Source organism: Pleurodeles waltl, chromosome 3_1 (genome assembly GCF_031143425.1).
Source record: "Pleurodeles waltl isolate 20211129_DDA chromosome 3_1, aPleWal1.hap1.20221129, whole genome shotgun sequence".
In the NCBI taxonomy this organism is placed as follows: domain Eukaryota; kingdom Metazoa; phylum Chordata; class Amphibia; order Caudata; family Salamandridae; genus Pleurodeles; species Pleurodeles waltl.
The window spans coordinates 1,873,391,383-1,873,408,268 of NC_090440.1; the positions used below are offsets into that span (position 1 = coordinate 1,873,391,383).

The 16,886-nt window shown below is 46.9% G+C and overlaps 1 protein-coding gene across 2 annotated transcripts in view; it reads right to left on the minus strand.

The window, feature by feature from the left end:
• Window positions 1–16,886, minus strand: part of CCNYL1 (cyclin Y like 1) — a 371,242-nt gene that overhangs the window by 42,561 nt on the left and 311,795 nt on the right. For both annotated transcript variants that reach the window (XM_069225961.1, XM_069225962.1), the window contains one exon: window positions 13,331–13,493. In XM_069225961.1, the coding sequence (XP_069082062.1) occupies window positions 13,331–13,493 (163 nt within the window). The remainder of the gene's footprint in view (window positions 1–13,330; window positions 13,494–16,886) is intronic.

A 16,886-nucleotide genomic window follows, 5' to 3' on the forward strand; every position in this document is an offset into this window, starting at 1 on the left:
GCTGTTGGGGAGCCTGGTATCCCCAGGAAGGAAGCTCCTTCCGGCTGCGGAGGGCAGCGGGAGGCCTGCGGCGGCCAGCGTGGGCAGCGAAACCAGCGTCTGACGTTTGGAGGCGGGGGAGGGTGACTGAGTGACCGCCTCCTGCCCGGGGTGCCGGTGATCCTGCCAGTCGGGCTGGAGTGAGGCTGCCTGGGGCGAGAGTTGAGGGTCCGGGTGGGCACCCTTGTACATCTTGGAGCAGCGGAGCCCCCGGCCAGTAGACAAACCCCTGTCGGGCTGCATCCCCAGCAGCGAGGTACCGAAGGAGACGTGAGGAAGAGGCTGGCCTTAACCCGCCGCGGGCTGTGACAGAGGGGCCTGTGGCAGCTTCTGTGAGCCGCGCGGTCCGCCTTGACTCGAGGGCTGGCAGCTCTTGCAGGGACCTGTGTGGAGTGCGGAGGTGCTCTGCCTCACTGTGGATAGACGGAACGCTGGATCAAGGCAGAGGATCCATTAGGAGGTGAGATCTGGCAGCACAAGGAAGATGCATTGGGAGGACTGCTGACTGAGGGGGCGGAGCCTGCCCTAAACCTTCGCGTGGGACACAAGCGGGCCCCGTAAGGGCACTTCATCACAGGCTGAGTGGGCCTGGAGTGAGCGGAGTGCGTTTTGTCCAGTGGGTGGCCCCTGGGCTGGCTGCTGGTGGAAGTTAGGATCTGGGGCGGCGGAGCGCCCCCTAACTTAACGGACTGGTGACATCGGGGAGCGCCCACTGGCAAAGGGTGCCCAGAGAACAGGGAGCTTTGCTGGGGCCATGGGGGAGGGGCAGTGACTGTGGCTCCCTGCCTATCGAGCTTCTTACCCCCCCAACCCCGGGAGGAGGTGATAACTGGGTTCCATTGGAAGACCTATCCTGTGGAGTGAGGAGCTTTCTTGCTCGTGACTGTGATCCTCCTGCCCCTCGTCAGGGACGCCCTGAGACTACTGGGGTACGGACGGAGTGAGCAGATGGGGAAAGATAGAGCAGCAAAGGCAATTGGAATGCACTTCATCACACAATATACTACCCACAGACAACCTACGCACCGGCTCACGCGGCAGGCGGGGGAAGACGATGGGACACTGGAACCCACAAGAGCGGATTTGATGCAAGCCTTTCAGGGACTCTGCTCAGCATTGGAACACCAGATAGAGACTGTGTCCATTGACCTTAACTTACTGGGGGCTTACTGAGTCTCTGAGTAAGTCAACACAGCGGAAACTAACATAGGGACCCTAAAGCGGAGGATGCGGAAGGACACTCCTGCTGCAGCAACATTTGGGTGCTGGGGTTCCCGGAGAAATCAGAGGGGACCTCGGTGGAGCGATTTCTGGAGGACTGGATCAGGTTGTCAATGAGGCCCTGCAGTGTGTCTGAGGTTTTCATCATTTAAAAGGGCACATAGGGCCCTGATCCCTCCGCCCCCTTTGGGGGTCCTTCCGAGGGCCATTATTGCAAAAGTCCTTAATTACAGAGACAGAGACTGTATCCTAAGAGTGGCCCACGAGCAGCAGGTCCTCCAAATACGGAAACTGTAGTATTGCCATATTTCCCAACTATACCAAACAGGTGCAGGAACAGCACAAATCTTTCTTGGCAGCAAAACAGAAACTAAAGGCCACGGGACTGACATATATGTTATTGTATCCTGCCAAATTGGAAGTCCTCCACAATGGCAAAAACACTTTTTTGAAAAGCCACAGGAGGTATGCGACTGGCTTGAAACTGGGGTGCCGAGAGATCAGAAGAGGGAAAACGACACGGGTCGATCAACCACGTAGAGCTCCTACCGATCCTGGTGGTGAAACCCAGGAGAGACTCGTCAACCTCTCACAGAATCAGCATAGGGGAGGATGGCGCTAAACACGTCACAGTCAAGCTCCCAAGGGACAGAGAGCTGGTCACCAGAGCGGGGACTCACGGGGAAGTTTGTTTTGCGCAGCCGGGGCTCCAGCCCATGGACGGTGTCTGATGTGCCCACCTGCGAGAAGGCCCTGCTGGAGGGCTGAGGACCACGGCGTCGGACAGGAAATGTGGCAGTTGTCTGTTCGGATCCCTGGTGGGCCAAACACTCAGCAATGAACATGTGCTTGCCAAGCGGACACAATGGAATGACTCTTCCTAAGTTGCTATACTGCCACAGTGTAAAGCTGGAACAACAAGCGGAGTGTCGTACATGCCTAGGTCATTACAGCAAGCAGATAGTAGGGTGTCTTGATGCTGTGAGAAGCTGGTATTGGTAAAGTAGCCAATTAAGTGAACAGGTCCAGGTTAGACCAGTAAGGGAGTGTCAAAGTCCACACACAATAGTGGGTGGGCTCAGATAGACTTACGTTCATGCTACGGTTGTCCATGGGAGGGGGGTGGTGGTGGTTGGGGAAGTTCTGGTTTCAGTTGTCTATGTTATACATGTTGATTCTTGTTGCACACTATGGCTGGGATGGTCCGAAGGCACCCCTACAGAGGAGGCATTTAGAATAGCAAACACGATGGTAGTCCGCAACACCTATACACTTCTCACTTGGAATGTGAGAGGGCTTGGTACTGCCACAAAACGATACAGGGTGATGACATTGCTTAGGCGCCAGGGGTCAGTATAGCTTGCCTTCAGGAAACTCATCTGAAAGATGCCAAAGCGCAGAAGCGGGCTAAAAAATGGAGGAGGCAAAATTATTATGCTACTTTCTCATCCTGGGGGTGGAGGTGTGGGTGAGGGGAGGGAGGAGGTTGGTGACATCTGGATAGCCCAGGGGTCCCTTTTGCCTTGCCCTCTATGGAGGCAGATATAGAAGGCAGGTGCATCCTGCTTAGGTGGGCCTTGGATGGTCAGAAATTGGAAATACTCAATTCCTAATGCCCCAAATACAGATGACCCCACATTCTACCCCGCCTTAGCTAGTGAACTGTCCATCCACATTGGGTGGGGGACTTCAATTGTATTACAGATGGGGACATGGACAGACATCCCCCCAGACAGGGTACCAAGCCAAGAAGGACTACAGATTCAAAAATAACAATGTCACACCTTGGGTTTACAGAAATTTGGAGGGACACACAGCTAGACTGCAGGGAATGTGTGTGTTATTCGAATACACATGGCACATTTAGTCAGCTCAATCGAATATTGCTCACCCAACATACCACCCCCAAAGTACAGAGGGTAGCCCACCTTCCAAGATATTTGTCGGACCATGCCTTAGTGGTGTCTGTGTTTCAGTGGGGCTGCCCCTCCCAAACCATGTATAGCTGGAGATTCCCATCAGAGATTCTTCAGGATCCGGTGGGCAGAGACACAATTGCACAATCACTAGCAGACTACATGGAGCATAATTGGATGTACACACAGAGGCGGGCGACAGAATGGGAAGCATGCAAGACTGTATTACGGGGAAGATGTATTGGGTTTACGTGTGGAGTGCGGAAGGCATTGAAGGCAGAACTGACTGGCAGGGAGGATGTCCTGGCGGTGTGCCAGCGAAGTGCAGTGCGGGGTGCAATAGTCAATAGGAGGAAATTAACCTTCTTCGTCAAGTGACAAACCAGAGATAGACTTGAACGCTACACTTTAAAATCATATCAACAACTCCTATATCGTGAGGGTGACCGCTCCGGGAGGCTTCTGGCATGGATCCTCCAACGGGAACAGCCGTGCTCCTTAGTACTCCATCTCACAAACCCCCTGGGAGTAACGGGGGGAGGGAGAGAAAAAGGCGTGCACACAGCATGATATAGTCACAGTATTCAGGGATCACCGTGAGGGAGTATATGAGAACCCGGGGAACCCAGACCCATAAAGATTAGGGGAATACCTAATGGGGTGCGCCTCCCTCTACCGAGTGAGACAGGGGTGCAGGCACTGGAGGCGGCCATTAAATCTCTCCCACTGGGGAGAAGTCCAGGAAGTGACGGCTTAACGGCCGAACTCTATCAAACATTTGCGACTGCACTCGCTCCGCGGCTTTTGGCCGTATACAATGAGGCGTTAACTGCTAATATATTGCCAGACTTGATGCGGAAAGGCCTCATTGGATGATCCCCAAATCAGGGATTGCCTCCTCTGACCCGGCGTCATACCACCCTATCACGACGATTAATCTTGATGTAAAAATCCTATGTAAAATCCTTGCAACGCGACTTGCCCCCGAGGTGACCCACGTGAGTATCCTGACCAATGTGGGTTTGTGCTGGGACAAATATGACTATGAACACCCGTAGGCTCATGCATGTCCTTCATGGAGTTGAGGATAGTGAGGAGGACCTAGGACTGGTCTCAATAGATATAGCTAAAGCACTTGATACCGTCAACTGGGTTTACCTCCTACGGGTCCTAGACGCCTTTGGGCCACAATTTCAAGGGGGGGTCAAACTCCTCTGCACTGAACCATCAGTGAGGGTCAGAACGGGGGGACATTGCACAGACATACTGAAGATACAGAGGGGGACACGGCAGGGGTGTCCTTTGTCGACACTGCTTTTTGCAATGGCCCTGGAACTGTTGGCAAGGAGACTTAGGTGCAACATGAAGGGGTGGGGCATTCTTCTGAGTGGGACATGCCACCTACTGTCACTGTATGCTAATGATACGCTCTTTTACCTGAGGGATACCATTCTCTCACTCCCTATATTGATGCAAGAGCTGGAGAACTTCAGGCATTTGTCTGGCCTACGCATTAATGTAAATAAATCTTTGATATTCCTCCTTGGGGGCCTAGCGGGGCTCCCACCAGGTGTATTGCCAATCATGTGCCTGCACTGGGAGACTGACCATTTCCAATATCTCAGGATTATGGTGGCCCACACAGTCCAGTGCCGTAATCAACTCAACACTGAGAGGGTACTCTCTGGCTTGGAAAGCTTGGTGCGATTTCCCCCTTCCATTATCAATGGGGCGAGTAGTGGTCGCAAAGATGGTATTTTTGCCTCGATGCTTGAATACTCTGCTGAATTCACTTGACACTCCCACGCTCGGTATTCAGGCGCCTGCATTCCCAGCTAGTGTCCCTGGTATGGGCGGGGGGCCACTGCAGGGTGAAGCGGGAGACCCTTCAAATCCCACTCGCTGAGGAGGGACTGGCATTACCCAATTTGGAGAACTACTATTTAAGCCTCCCAGTTACAATATGCAGCGCTTTGGCTAGCGGAGAATGACAATTGGGAAAAAACCCATCTTAGGGATGACACCCGACGCAAAACCCTTGCACAGCTGCTACATACGGGGGAAGAGCGGAACAATCACTCCCATACATAATAAAACATACAGCAACACTGTGGATGAGGGCGGTGAAAGTGGTCTTGCGCCGCTCACCATTTGCGCAGGACTTTGAGTATTGGGATCTTCCCGCGTGTGGACGCTCGACCCTGGCAAGAGGGTGGGTGCTCAACGCTTGTGGACCTCTACCCCACTGAGACCTTTACAGCCTTCGAGGGATAGGTTCGGGTTGAACCAGGGACAGTTCTTAATATAAGCCAGTATACTTAATATAGCCTTAGTAATATGGCCCACTTACTTGGAAGCCCCACCCCTCCTCTGTGCTATTTACGTTACTCCTGGAATACGGGGGTGGGGAGAGCCAAACATCTTATATCACGCATATATAAGGCCATGGTGGAAGATACACCTAGGCCAGTTCTGCTGGCTCGAGATGCGTGGGACATCAAACTGAATGCCCCATTGGACAGTGGAGGGCAATTTGTGCCCTGCTCTGCCAAGGGACCTGTAATGGTAGATTCAAACTAACACATTTTAATTACATACATCGCACATATGTCACCCCTGCCTTCCTCCATAGAACTGATCCTAGCCTGTTGGCAACGCTGTAGTGCGTGACCCGCAACCTTCCTACAATTAGCATGGGATTGTCCCACAGTACAAAGCTTTTGGGAGGTTGTGGTCCAAACTTTAAGGGGGGGGGGAGCCTCGAGCGGACCCCCGTTCAATGCCTTCTGGGCAGGATGCCTCCCTGGGTACTCAGGAATATCGGTTGTGCAGGCTATGTTACAAGGAACAGTACTTAAACCGTTACGGGCATGCAATGACTACGTATGATGCACACCTCTCGTACCTTCTGAATTTGGGCTGGGGACTACTTCTGGGATGGAATGTCATGAAGGAGTATGGGGGGGGGGACTGGCCTATATCTGCAAACGTGTTCATGGTGTATGAGGGGCCAACAATCTGTGTTAAAGAAGAAATAATCCAGCCTGGTGTAAACCTGGTAGACCTGCGCACAGGAGAACTCCATTTCTCCTGGGTGTCCCAGGCACCAAATGTTGTGCAAGGCAGTGGGCCGCAACCATTGCTTTAATTGTTTCGTGACCTGTATAACTTTGTACAGCCGGGAGCGGAAGAAGCGTTCTAAGTCAGTATCATGTATGCAATTGAAGTCTCCTCCCCACAACCCTGGCGCCTGAGGATCAAGCAAAAGAGTGGGCGAGAGAAACTTCAGAAACTTGCCCTGGGTAGTATTAGGTGCATTAAGGGATATGATATAAAATGGGTGCAACAGAATAATGCAACAACCACCATTATCCGGCATTAACCTCTGTTTCACAAAAGGTACTTCGGGGCAACCCAAACAAGGACACCCCCCCCCCTTTCCCGGCTCAGGCAGAGAACCTCATACCATATACTTGACCACTCCACCGTTTGCTAACTTTGATAAGTCCCCCTGCAGTAAGATGCTTCTCCTGGAGGCAGGCAAAGGAAACACCCCTGTGTCGAAGATAGGTGTATATTCTATGTCATCTTACAGGGGTCAACATACCCCGAACATTCCAAGTCAAGGTGCTATATGGGACACCTACATTTGTATATTTTGCAGTCTGAGGAGTTTAGGATCACTCATGCCTCCCCACCAACACCACCCCTCTCCCCACAACACCAACCCAGCCCACTCCACCACCCGCACAGTCAGTCAAAGGGGCAAAACTAACCTACAAGTGCAATAAACAATACCCACACTCCAGGCCTGAGCGCCTTTCAGTCCCATGCCAGAACATTCAACAACATAGCCAGTTTCAACTTGTATGGCACCTAGTTGAGCCTCTATGGATGTCTTGGAGTCATGTATTGCCTGCAGGATTTTGTCAAACATGCCAGTATGCTTCTCCAGCCTGTTCTCCAGGTGCTTAATCCGATCCGGGGGAGGCGGTCTGGCTCCTAGCTTTGCCATAATGGATTTATGGGATGGTGTTTTGGATACCTTGGGGCAAACCATATCCACTGAGATTATTCACCACTACTTTCAGCAGGGGGGGGGGGGGGGGGTTTGGAATTCCCACGCAGGGAACTAGTGGCGAGGGCCCAGTCCAATGGGTACCCCAGGGGAGACAGCGTGCCGGAAATGACCCCCAAAGGCAAGGCACAAAAGTCTGGACAGCAAGGTAGGGCAGAGATCCTGCAGCAGTCAATACAGCAGCCTAGAGACTCAGTGCAGCCTCACCCTCCTCCGTATTCACCAGCATCACCCCCAGCCAGTGTAGCTCTTTAGAGCTCAGCGGGCACCCCCACCGTAGTCTGTGTGGCCACATCAGCTCATCCTCAGGTATTCGCACAGCATCAAGGGGCCTAGCGGAAGTACCTGTGCTCTCTTGCCCAGCACAACATCATCAGGATTGTCCGATACAGTGAGGGGGAGTGGGAGGTTCACCTGCCGCCCTGAACCGCTGCTTAAGCCTTTCCTCAAGTCTCCAAAAGAGGAGGGGGGGCGCAGGGGGCTCAATTTCTCCAAGCCCTCACAAACTCATCTGCATGGGCCTGCAATCCAGCCCAAATGCTCCAGTAAGGACGCAGGGCAACCTGTAGTACACTCACTGCTCACTAGTCCTAGGTCTCAGATACCTCAGGGCTCACAGATGCCACACGATTCAGAAAACTCAAGGTAGTACTCTCGCATGTCATCTCACCAGGCCCCAGAGCCGCCGATGTAGGTGCTTGAGCCCCCAGGGTGTTACTGCAGCAGCCCCATACCCCCACCCCGGCCGCCAGTCACTACCTGGAACACAGGACATCCATCGCTCGGTCTCCGATTGGTGTCCGGTACGTGGCCGCAAGGCTACATCTCCTCGTGGTCTGCGCTCGAGATCAGCAGGCACTGGGGGGGGGGGGGGGGGGCAATGACAGGTGCCCTTCTCACAGGCCGGCTCTGGGGCAGGATATCTTGATGCTGGGCCCAGTTAGGATCGAAGCTCCAGCACAAACGGAAGGGGTTGGCTGGGGGTGGGGCGGCGGGAAGAGACTCATGTCTGCAGAAACGCTGGTGTGGTCAATGCTTTAGAACTGCATGTTCAGGCTTCGCCCATGGAGCTCTTATATGGGTTCGGCCTGCGGTTGCCTTTCAATACAAAGCCAAAGAAATTGACCCTGATGAATGATATATTCTAGTGGAGGACAATCAGCTGGTCGACCCCTTCTATTGGGAAGTATAGTGCAGCAACCCCTTTTGGCCCAGCTTTCAGTCGCCCTCACTAGATTGGCACACATCGCTTCGATCATCGGGCGGGGGTGGAGGTGGGTGGGGAGAGATTTAACTGTGTCTTACATTCACATTTAGATTCGTCATATCCTCCCCTACCAACCTCTCCTGTACTGTCAGTTGTGACCAGCCTCACCCAATGGCTCACGCACTTGTCCCTGCTGGACAGTTGGCGCATCCTATACCTACGTGAGGGAATAGCCTTACTATTCACCCCCACATGATCTTCATGTGCGTCTGGACCAAATATTCTTCATCCAACCACCTAGCTACATGCCATAAGCACTGAAATGTATCTCTGGCCCAATAATGGTAAGTAGAGGGATGCCCCAGGGATGTCCATTATACCCGCTCCTCTTTGCCTTAACAATGGAACCACTAGCGCAGTGGCTCAGGCTTTAAGGCATCCTGATTGATGAAGAGATGAATAATGTCTCTATATGCGGACGATGTATGCGTCTACATTTGTGACATACGGAAACTGAATATTGGAGGTCAAAGACATTCTAAGGGAGGTCTGGGTCGGTCAGGTTTGGGTATGAATTGGGCTTAATCATGTCTGTTTCCGATCCACCAGGACTGCTGGCCAGAGCACTTGGTAGTAGACACACCCTTACCGTTGGGAGCTGTGCAGCTTTGGCTATTTGGCCATCGCCTCCCTCTGCCCTCAAATGGCATTTTGGAACATACTGTCGCTCACTATACAATGCAGAGTATAGATATCTGAAATGGTGATGCTCCCGCGCCTGCTATGTTTCTCGCAGGATGTTCCGTGCCTTACACACTATACTGGGGGCTTCCTCTGGAAAAAGGGAAGAGGTCAAGTTGCATTAGACAAGTTGCAGCTCCCAGTCAAGAAAGGGGCCACAGGGCCCCTAACTTTGAATAGTATTATTTTGCAGCACAAATACAGTGGCCTTCTTGCTGGTTAGCAGATCTGCTGGAAGAATTGGGACTGCTTACTAGTGATTGGGCACAATGTGTGGTGTGGGAGGTTTTCCTACTGCAAGGGAGAGAACCCACAGGATCAAACAACCTCCTGCAGATAGCACACAATAGCTTTTGCAGGAGTCTCAGCTTAATGCCGACTAACAAAACACACACCTGTGATATGTATTAGCTCCATTAGGCCTTTCTGGGACCTGGTTGGAAGGATGGACTGGCAACATGAGACGTGGCTGTTGTGAGTATCCTAGACACCTTGTTTCACAATGGTGTGCTCATTCCATTTGCACAGTTGCAGACAGATTTCGAGTTGCTGGCAGGCCACTTCTTGGCACGTGGCTGATTAGCAGTTGAAATACACAGACTATGGAAGATTTTCGAGCCAGAGGAGTATCCGCTGATACACACGCTCCACACTATAGGTGGTGGCTGCCAAATGATCACCTGGCTCACTCGGTGCTTGGCATACACATCACAAAATCATTTGCTGCTAACTAGACAGAGCTGGGAACATGACATAGGCCGAGAATGGACACAAAAAAGGGTGAAACTTTCTAAAAATGCTGAGTTCCAATACATACAACGTACCACATTGCACAGAGCTCATCTCACCCCAGCACGACTACATAGCTCACAAGTTCTGGAGCTGCCTAAGGGCAACAACATGGCACAAAGTTACAGCTTCGCTGACTCACCTCACAGGATGTACAGATTCATGCAACATAGAGAGTGGAGTCCTGGCCCTGTTGAAGAGTTTTAAAAAACAGGATGTGCTACTAACTGCTTTATTGATCTGCTGAAGTTGCTCACTGTCTGAACGTCCATTGTCATGCACTGCAAGGCCAATGCGTCACTGGTGATAAAACATTGGTGTGCAGCAACATTTAAGTGGGGTAAAGCTGAATATATGGTGACTGGCGCAGCAGGAGACCCAAGGTCTGCACTGGGTACCCAGAACTGCAGAATGGGACACCCTGTTACACAAGCTGCAAGAATTTAAAAGATTTTAAAAGGAATTTCGCTGATTAAAAAGATCAGATGCCCGGGTACCAGCTGGCTTTGTCCTGTGGGCCAGGCATTGCCCACCTCCCTCCTGCTTCTTTCCCCTTAAAAGGAGCGCCTAAGTGACAATGACATTATGTAAGGGCTGTCTCTATATACCAATGCACACAGCACTATAATCAGCACTATACTACAGCACTAACGCTTAAGTAAGGAAAGGAGGTTCACTCTAAGGGCTGACAAATTGTTTTTTTAACTACTTGTGCTAGTAAATGTGACTGTTATGATCTACAATGGTATTATTGTTCAATTGCTTGTTTGTAATATAGGAGTAAATACTTCTGATGGACTAAATATTTTGACGTGGAGCAACAAAGACCATAGTGGGACTGTAAAATTTGGTTACGTCACACAGCTCCGCTTCTTATAACTTGCTCACATGCTATTGCAACGAAAAACAATAAAACTTAGTTTAAAAAAACCTATCGGAAGTGAAATTACTGCTGCAAGTTTTCTTGTGAACACTTGAGGGACCGATCTGACACCAAAAGACAGAAATTTGAATTGGTAATATGCACCCCTTATTACAATCCTCAAACATTTCTGGTGTGTGGATGAATCAGAATGTGAAAGTATGCATCCGAGAGATCCATTGTTACCAGAATGTTGTTCTTAGAGCAGAAGAGTGTTTATTTTGGAACGAAGTGGGTCGATTATTGGTCTTAGAGTTAGGTCTTGCTTTGGAAACAAGAAGTATACGGAGTACACTCCAGTGTTGTTGCAAATATTTTATTGTTTTGTAGTTTGCAGCTTTGGTTATATTGTTGGTGGTTTATTTTAGAGCTCTATACAATACCTGTATCACCTTATGGCTAAAATCAACCTGACTGTAGTTAGATTTTGCCAGAATAGCATTTTGCGTTGCACTGGTGATTAATGATGAGCAAACAGGACAGTCATTTATTTGTTGATGCTGATCCTTTTGAGGCTTTACCTCCACCTTTATCCCTTCCTAAAAAACATCTGGTTTTGATGGAACGTCTGTGTGATGATTGTATTTGATGAATGGAAGTGCTTCTGAAAATCATCTCCTTGACCTCTTTTCTACCTGAAAAAAGCTCAAATTTTTAAGGATCCCACAGACTTGGCCATGGAATTGGATGTGTCCTTTACCTCCACGGATTTGTCCAGCAGCACTCCAAAACGATTTCATTCTGCTAAGGATACATCTGTAGTATTGGGTTGAAGTTAAGGTCTTAATCCCGGGATTTGCAGCCAAGCATGTTGATGAAGGAGTGGTTCTGACATTAGCTATTCGTTCACTGTACTAGAAGAATCTAACAGAGAGCAAAAAGATTTCAGCAGAGTTTTTTCCCTGTTAAACAATTGAGTTTTTCATTTTTTTTTTATTCCTCAGTAAGATGTTTCATTAGTTCCTCCACTTCATTTCAATGCTAGATGGCATACTCATTTAATAGCACATTAAAATTGACTATGCACCAATGAGTAGCTGTTGAGGTCTCAATCTTTCTTCCAACCGCCTTAAGTCTTACTGCGATTGTGAGGTGATTGAATATGCATAGTGCTCCTTCTGGCTGTATCTTCAATTGGACAGTTGTGCGCTACATGAAACTTGCTCTATTATGGGTACTGCATAGACAGCTTATAATTATTTTTTTCTAGGTAGTACAGCTCTTGCTGTGGCTGCTTTAAGGAATATTTTTGTCAATTTCTGTAACATTGCTGGCAAGTAGTGAAGTGGTAGTGAGGGCTCAAAGCCTCTATTAGAAAAGTAATATTGTCTTCTGTGTTCATTTGCATACCAAACATGCCAGTTGTTCCTTCATTGACTTTATGATGCAATGCATTGTCAATTAGAGAAGAGGGTCAAGCTGGTTAAAGATCTGCTGTGACTTGCATCTCCACATCCTGTCAAGTTGCATCCTCTTAATCGTGTATATCAGATTTTAAATATGGATCATGTGTGTGTGTTCCGCCTCATCAAGCTATGGTGGGTCAGATAGCATTCGTTCTAAAATTTCTAGGTCTTCTCTATGCCTTTTCATATTCAAACATTTTGAAAACTTGTGAAAATCTAATGCCGCTTAAAAACTCTGTTTGTTTTTCCTCAATTCGACTATGCTGGCATTGAGAGCCATGTAACTTTCCCTATCATCTGCAATCTATTGTGTTTCTAGGGCAATATCTTTTGTCAGCTTCAAAGGTTTTTCTTTAATATTTTCTAATTAGATCAAGCTTCAAAGTCTACTGCGACATCTTATCTCTGGCTTTCCAAACTCGATCCTACTCTGAAGTAGAGTTGGTAGGATAGTATTTCTTAAACTATCGTGCTCTGAAGCAACAGACTTCTACTGTGGTCTTTTAACCACAGCTATAATTTCATATAATATTTTACACAGAACTCAGGCTGGCTCAAACTAAATACTTGGCTTCATCCAGAATCTATTTCCACAAGCTAGTATACTGTAAAACAGCCACATATTTTGTTACAAATGTTCCAGATGTGTGCCAGCTGGACACAAAATCCCTTATAGCAGTTATACCAGCTTAATAAAATGTATACTTTTGTGAGACTGAAAATAACAAATACATTTCAAATAGCATTTTCTTCTTTTTTAAACAAAATGCTGAGATTTCAAGTGACCTTTGGTAAGCATCACGCTTTTCGTCTGTCTTCTAAATCTAAGGGGCATGGTTATCCTAGGGCTAGAAAGCTAAATAAAAGGTTTAAATTACATAAAATACAACCTCAATTCGCGTACAACTTAGTGCCAAGAAATGGAAGTAGTTATCAAGTGCTGAAGAAGAAACAACAGGACCTATTAGTCAGCAACAACAGGATCTGGTTTTCAATAGTGTATGTCATTACCTCTAGTTTTTGTGCTCGGTCCTTGCTTAATGGTTCCAGCAGAAAGTTCAAGTTGTTATCATCTGCAAGGGATCGAAGATCAAAGTAGTATTTGGCGTAAACACTGGCAGGTACATTGATATTAAATTGCAGCAGTTCCAAAAAGTGTCTTTCCATCTCATTCCTACGGTATTCAAGAGAAAAGAAGAACCACGTTTATTTATTTACCTTTCTTTTTAATAGTGACAAGCAAAGTGCCTTACTGCAGCTTTAAAACTAATTTAGCACACTATATTTTACACAATGATCTATACAACTGCGATTAAATGTAGTCCTCTATACAAGCACCCCAAAGTGGCCGGTGTGTGACATTTTCAGGCTTGGAGCAAGTAATGTACAATATTTTTTTTTTGAGGGGGGAGGGGTGTTTGATCGGTTAGGGCACCCAGAATCTGATTTGCTGGAGATTCTATATGCTACTGTTACAGCTTCCTTCTATTATAGTGACCTTCGTAAGCACACAATTACCTGCTTAAGCATAGCACCCAAAAATGAGTCTTGGGGCTTGTGAGGCATGCAAACAAGGTGGATATCACACGCAGTGTCAACAGTGTGAATGGTCACCAATGGGTAATATCAGCCAAGCTTTAACATAATTTGTATTACATGTGAAGACAAATATGTACTGACAACAAAAAGGACACAAAACGTAAAAGTATACTCCTCTTTCCATGCATGGAACATATAGGAAAGAAAAATGCGAATTGATTGCATGGCTTTTTCCCCTAAGTGTTAGGTTGATAACGAAATTTCTTCAATTAACGGTGGCTGCCAACTTTTTGATGCACATACTCATCTCAATAAGGTAGCGGTACTACTTGGAAATGTTTTGGGAAGATATTGTTCAATCTTATCAACAAAGTTATTCGAAAATGGTAGAAGTGAGGAATGCACGTCACGGTTAAAGTCATGATCAATATATTCAATCATGTTACATTTTGAAAAGGAAAGTTTTTCATAGCCTTTGTGGATCGAGATGACTTTTTATTGTATAATTACCGACACACGAGCCAGAAGGCTGATTTATCTAGAATAAAAATCTTTATTTCTGTTGGAGCTTAACGTTTTTTGTTATAATAAGGTAACTAGGCAAAAATAAGATATGGTATTAGAGATGCGCAACCAAAGAATGGAAATCCATAAAGGCGCACCACAGGGCTGTTTTGTAGGTCTAACTTTGCCCCTTTTGATAAGACTAACATGTAGATGATACAGCTTTTATCATGACTACAGAGTTCGCACTTCATAAACTGCTCATATCAGTATTGGAATATAAAGGAAATTAAAGTAAAGGACTCAAATGTAATAGTGTTCATTACTGGTAAGCCAAAGCAGGATAAATCTGAAGTGGTTTTGCATTTCGATTACAAGATCATACATTTTAATAAAACAATTGAACTGGCAGGCCCAGATTGCCAAGGGTGCTCAAACTACTTCCAATACTTAACATATTTTATATTTACATACGTTTTATAATATAAAACAAAAACATGACCACTTCTAATCAGGCAAAAATAGAATTATCTGTATGGTATGGAGCTCAAATACCGAAACACTTTAATATGAATTTGCTACTGTATCTTCAGAACAATTTTTATTTGACAAATCTTTCAGCTTACCAAGTCAACATCTTTGTTATTGGAGGAAGAAGTTGGGTCAAGAGTATTTCAAATGTGACCATCATTAAACCTGTGATATTTAGCAGCGTCCCGAAATTAAATCTTAAATGTGAAGCAGTGTGATTCCCTTCACCTTTCACGGGAAAACCACATTAAAGAGGCTTTATTAAGTTTAGGGTCGACATGCACGTGGTGAGAGCCAGAAGCAATAGCGCCCAATGACAAGATTAATGTCAAAACATGAAACCAGGTCATTTCCATCAAAAGCACCAAAAAGCAATCATGAGAACGGCATTAGGCTCTGCATATTTTTAAGCACACCCTGCTCAAGAAAATACCAGTATTTATACTAGTATGGTCAACTTTATTCCGAGAACTTTACCCTAGACCTTGGATAATTTCCAATGACTGGTTTAACTGCAAAAAGGATAGGAAATAGTTCTCTTTGTGTGATGAAAGATGCAAATAGTTTTGAGCTCACCTTCTGCCTGCCTGTACTTTAAAGGGTAGTAACAGGATGTGAACATGCAAGGATGCATGATTATCATATTGATATAAAGGTAGATGCGTGTCAATAACTGTTTTATAAGATCCTGCAAGCAAAGATCTGTAAACGGAGAAGGTGCATATTAGTATCCAATTTTTTTTGGCTTTAACTATATTACTTGGGGCATCGCTAATTTTGATCCGCTGGAAACTACATTGGATGAATGTAAGTAAACATATGAGATGCAGAGTGTATTTCAAAACTTTGTGAAGCACATGCACCCAGTATCTCAAAGGAATGATTGCCCACATTCAAAGGCATAAAAGGAAGCTTTTTAGTGGGGCAAGTGACATAACTATAGTAGCAGCATACGTTTTCAGTTTTTTTTTTGTTTCTTTTTCAACTTTATCATGCTGTTGTACCATACATATACATATCTCGACTCCCTAGATGGCGTAGTAAGATAAACTGCATTATCAAAAATTATTAAATTACACATTACAAAAGCACAACAATCAATAAACTAACAGCACCAACTGCCGCTCAGGGTGTCGAGCAGACTATGCAATATGGTACGTACAGAGACCGAGAGCCTATACAGTTCCACTGTATGCAGGAGAGTGTGCAGCGCCCGCCAAGGACCGAAGGGCACACGAGTAGCTGGTCGGCTAATTCTTTGGTTCCCAATTATAAAAGGTAACCCTTAGTAACTGCAAAATGTCTTTCGGTCTGGAGGTCGGTGGTTGCAGAGTGGTATACAGTTCACTAGTGTTGTTGCAGTCCACAAGACTCTCTATCCATGTCGCTATCGTAGGTGGGTTCTTACTCCCCAAGTGTATGGCTATCTCGTGTTTGGAAAGTAGTAGCACCATGGCTCTAAATTAACGGATTGCTTTAGGTATGTTTTGCACATAGCTGAGCAGTGCTAATAAAGCATTGGGTTCAAGTGCAATGTGCGTCATCAGGGCTAGACAGTCAAACACATCCCGACAGTAAGGTGCAATACTACTACATGTCCATACTAGATGGGCAAAGTCTGCCCGGTAGTGTGACATTTTGAGGACTCAGAGAGTCATGTAGGTTCTGTTTATGCCAATGTAATGGAAGTCACATACGCTCTTCATAGGAACTTGTTGTGTATGAGCTTGTGACGATGGTTAAAAGAAATAAGGCGTGCCTGTGCACTGCACGCATACCAAATCTTATCAGTTAAGGGATGTCCTAAATCTGCTTCCCACATCTCTGAGTTTGGACCCGCGCTGCTGTAAGAGATCTAAGCAAGTGTGATATAATTTGGAGACTAATCTGCCTCCCTCGCTATCAATAATCACGAGTGTTAGCGGAGTGAATTTCTCTAGGGCTACTGGATAAGACAGGATTTGGGCCCGTAGTGAACTCTGAAGCCATCTGA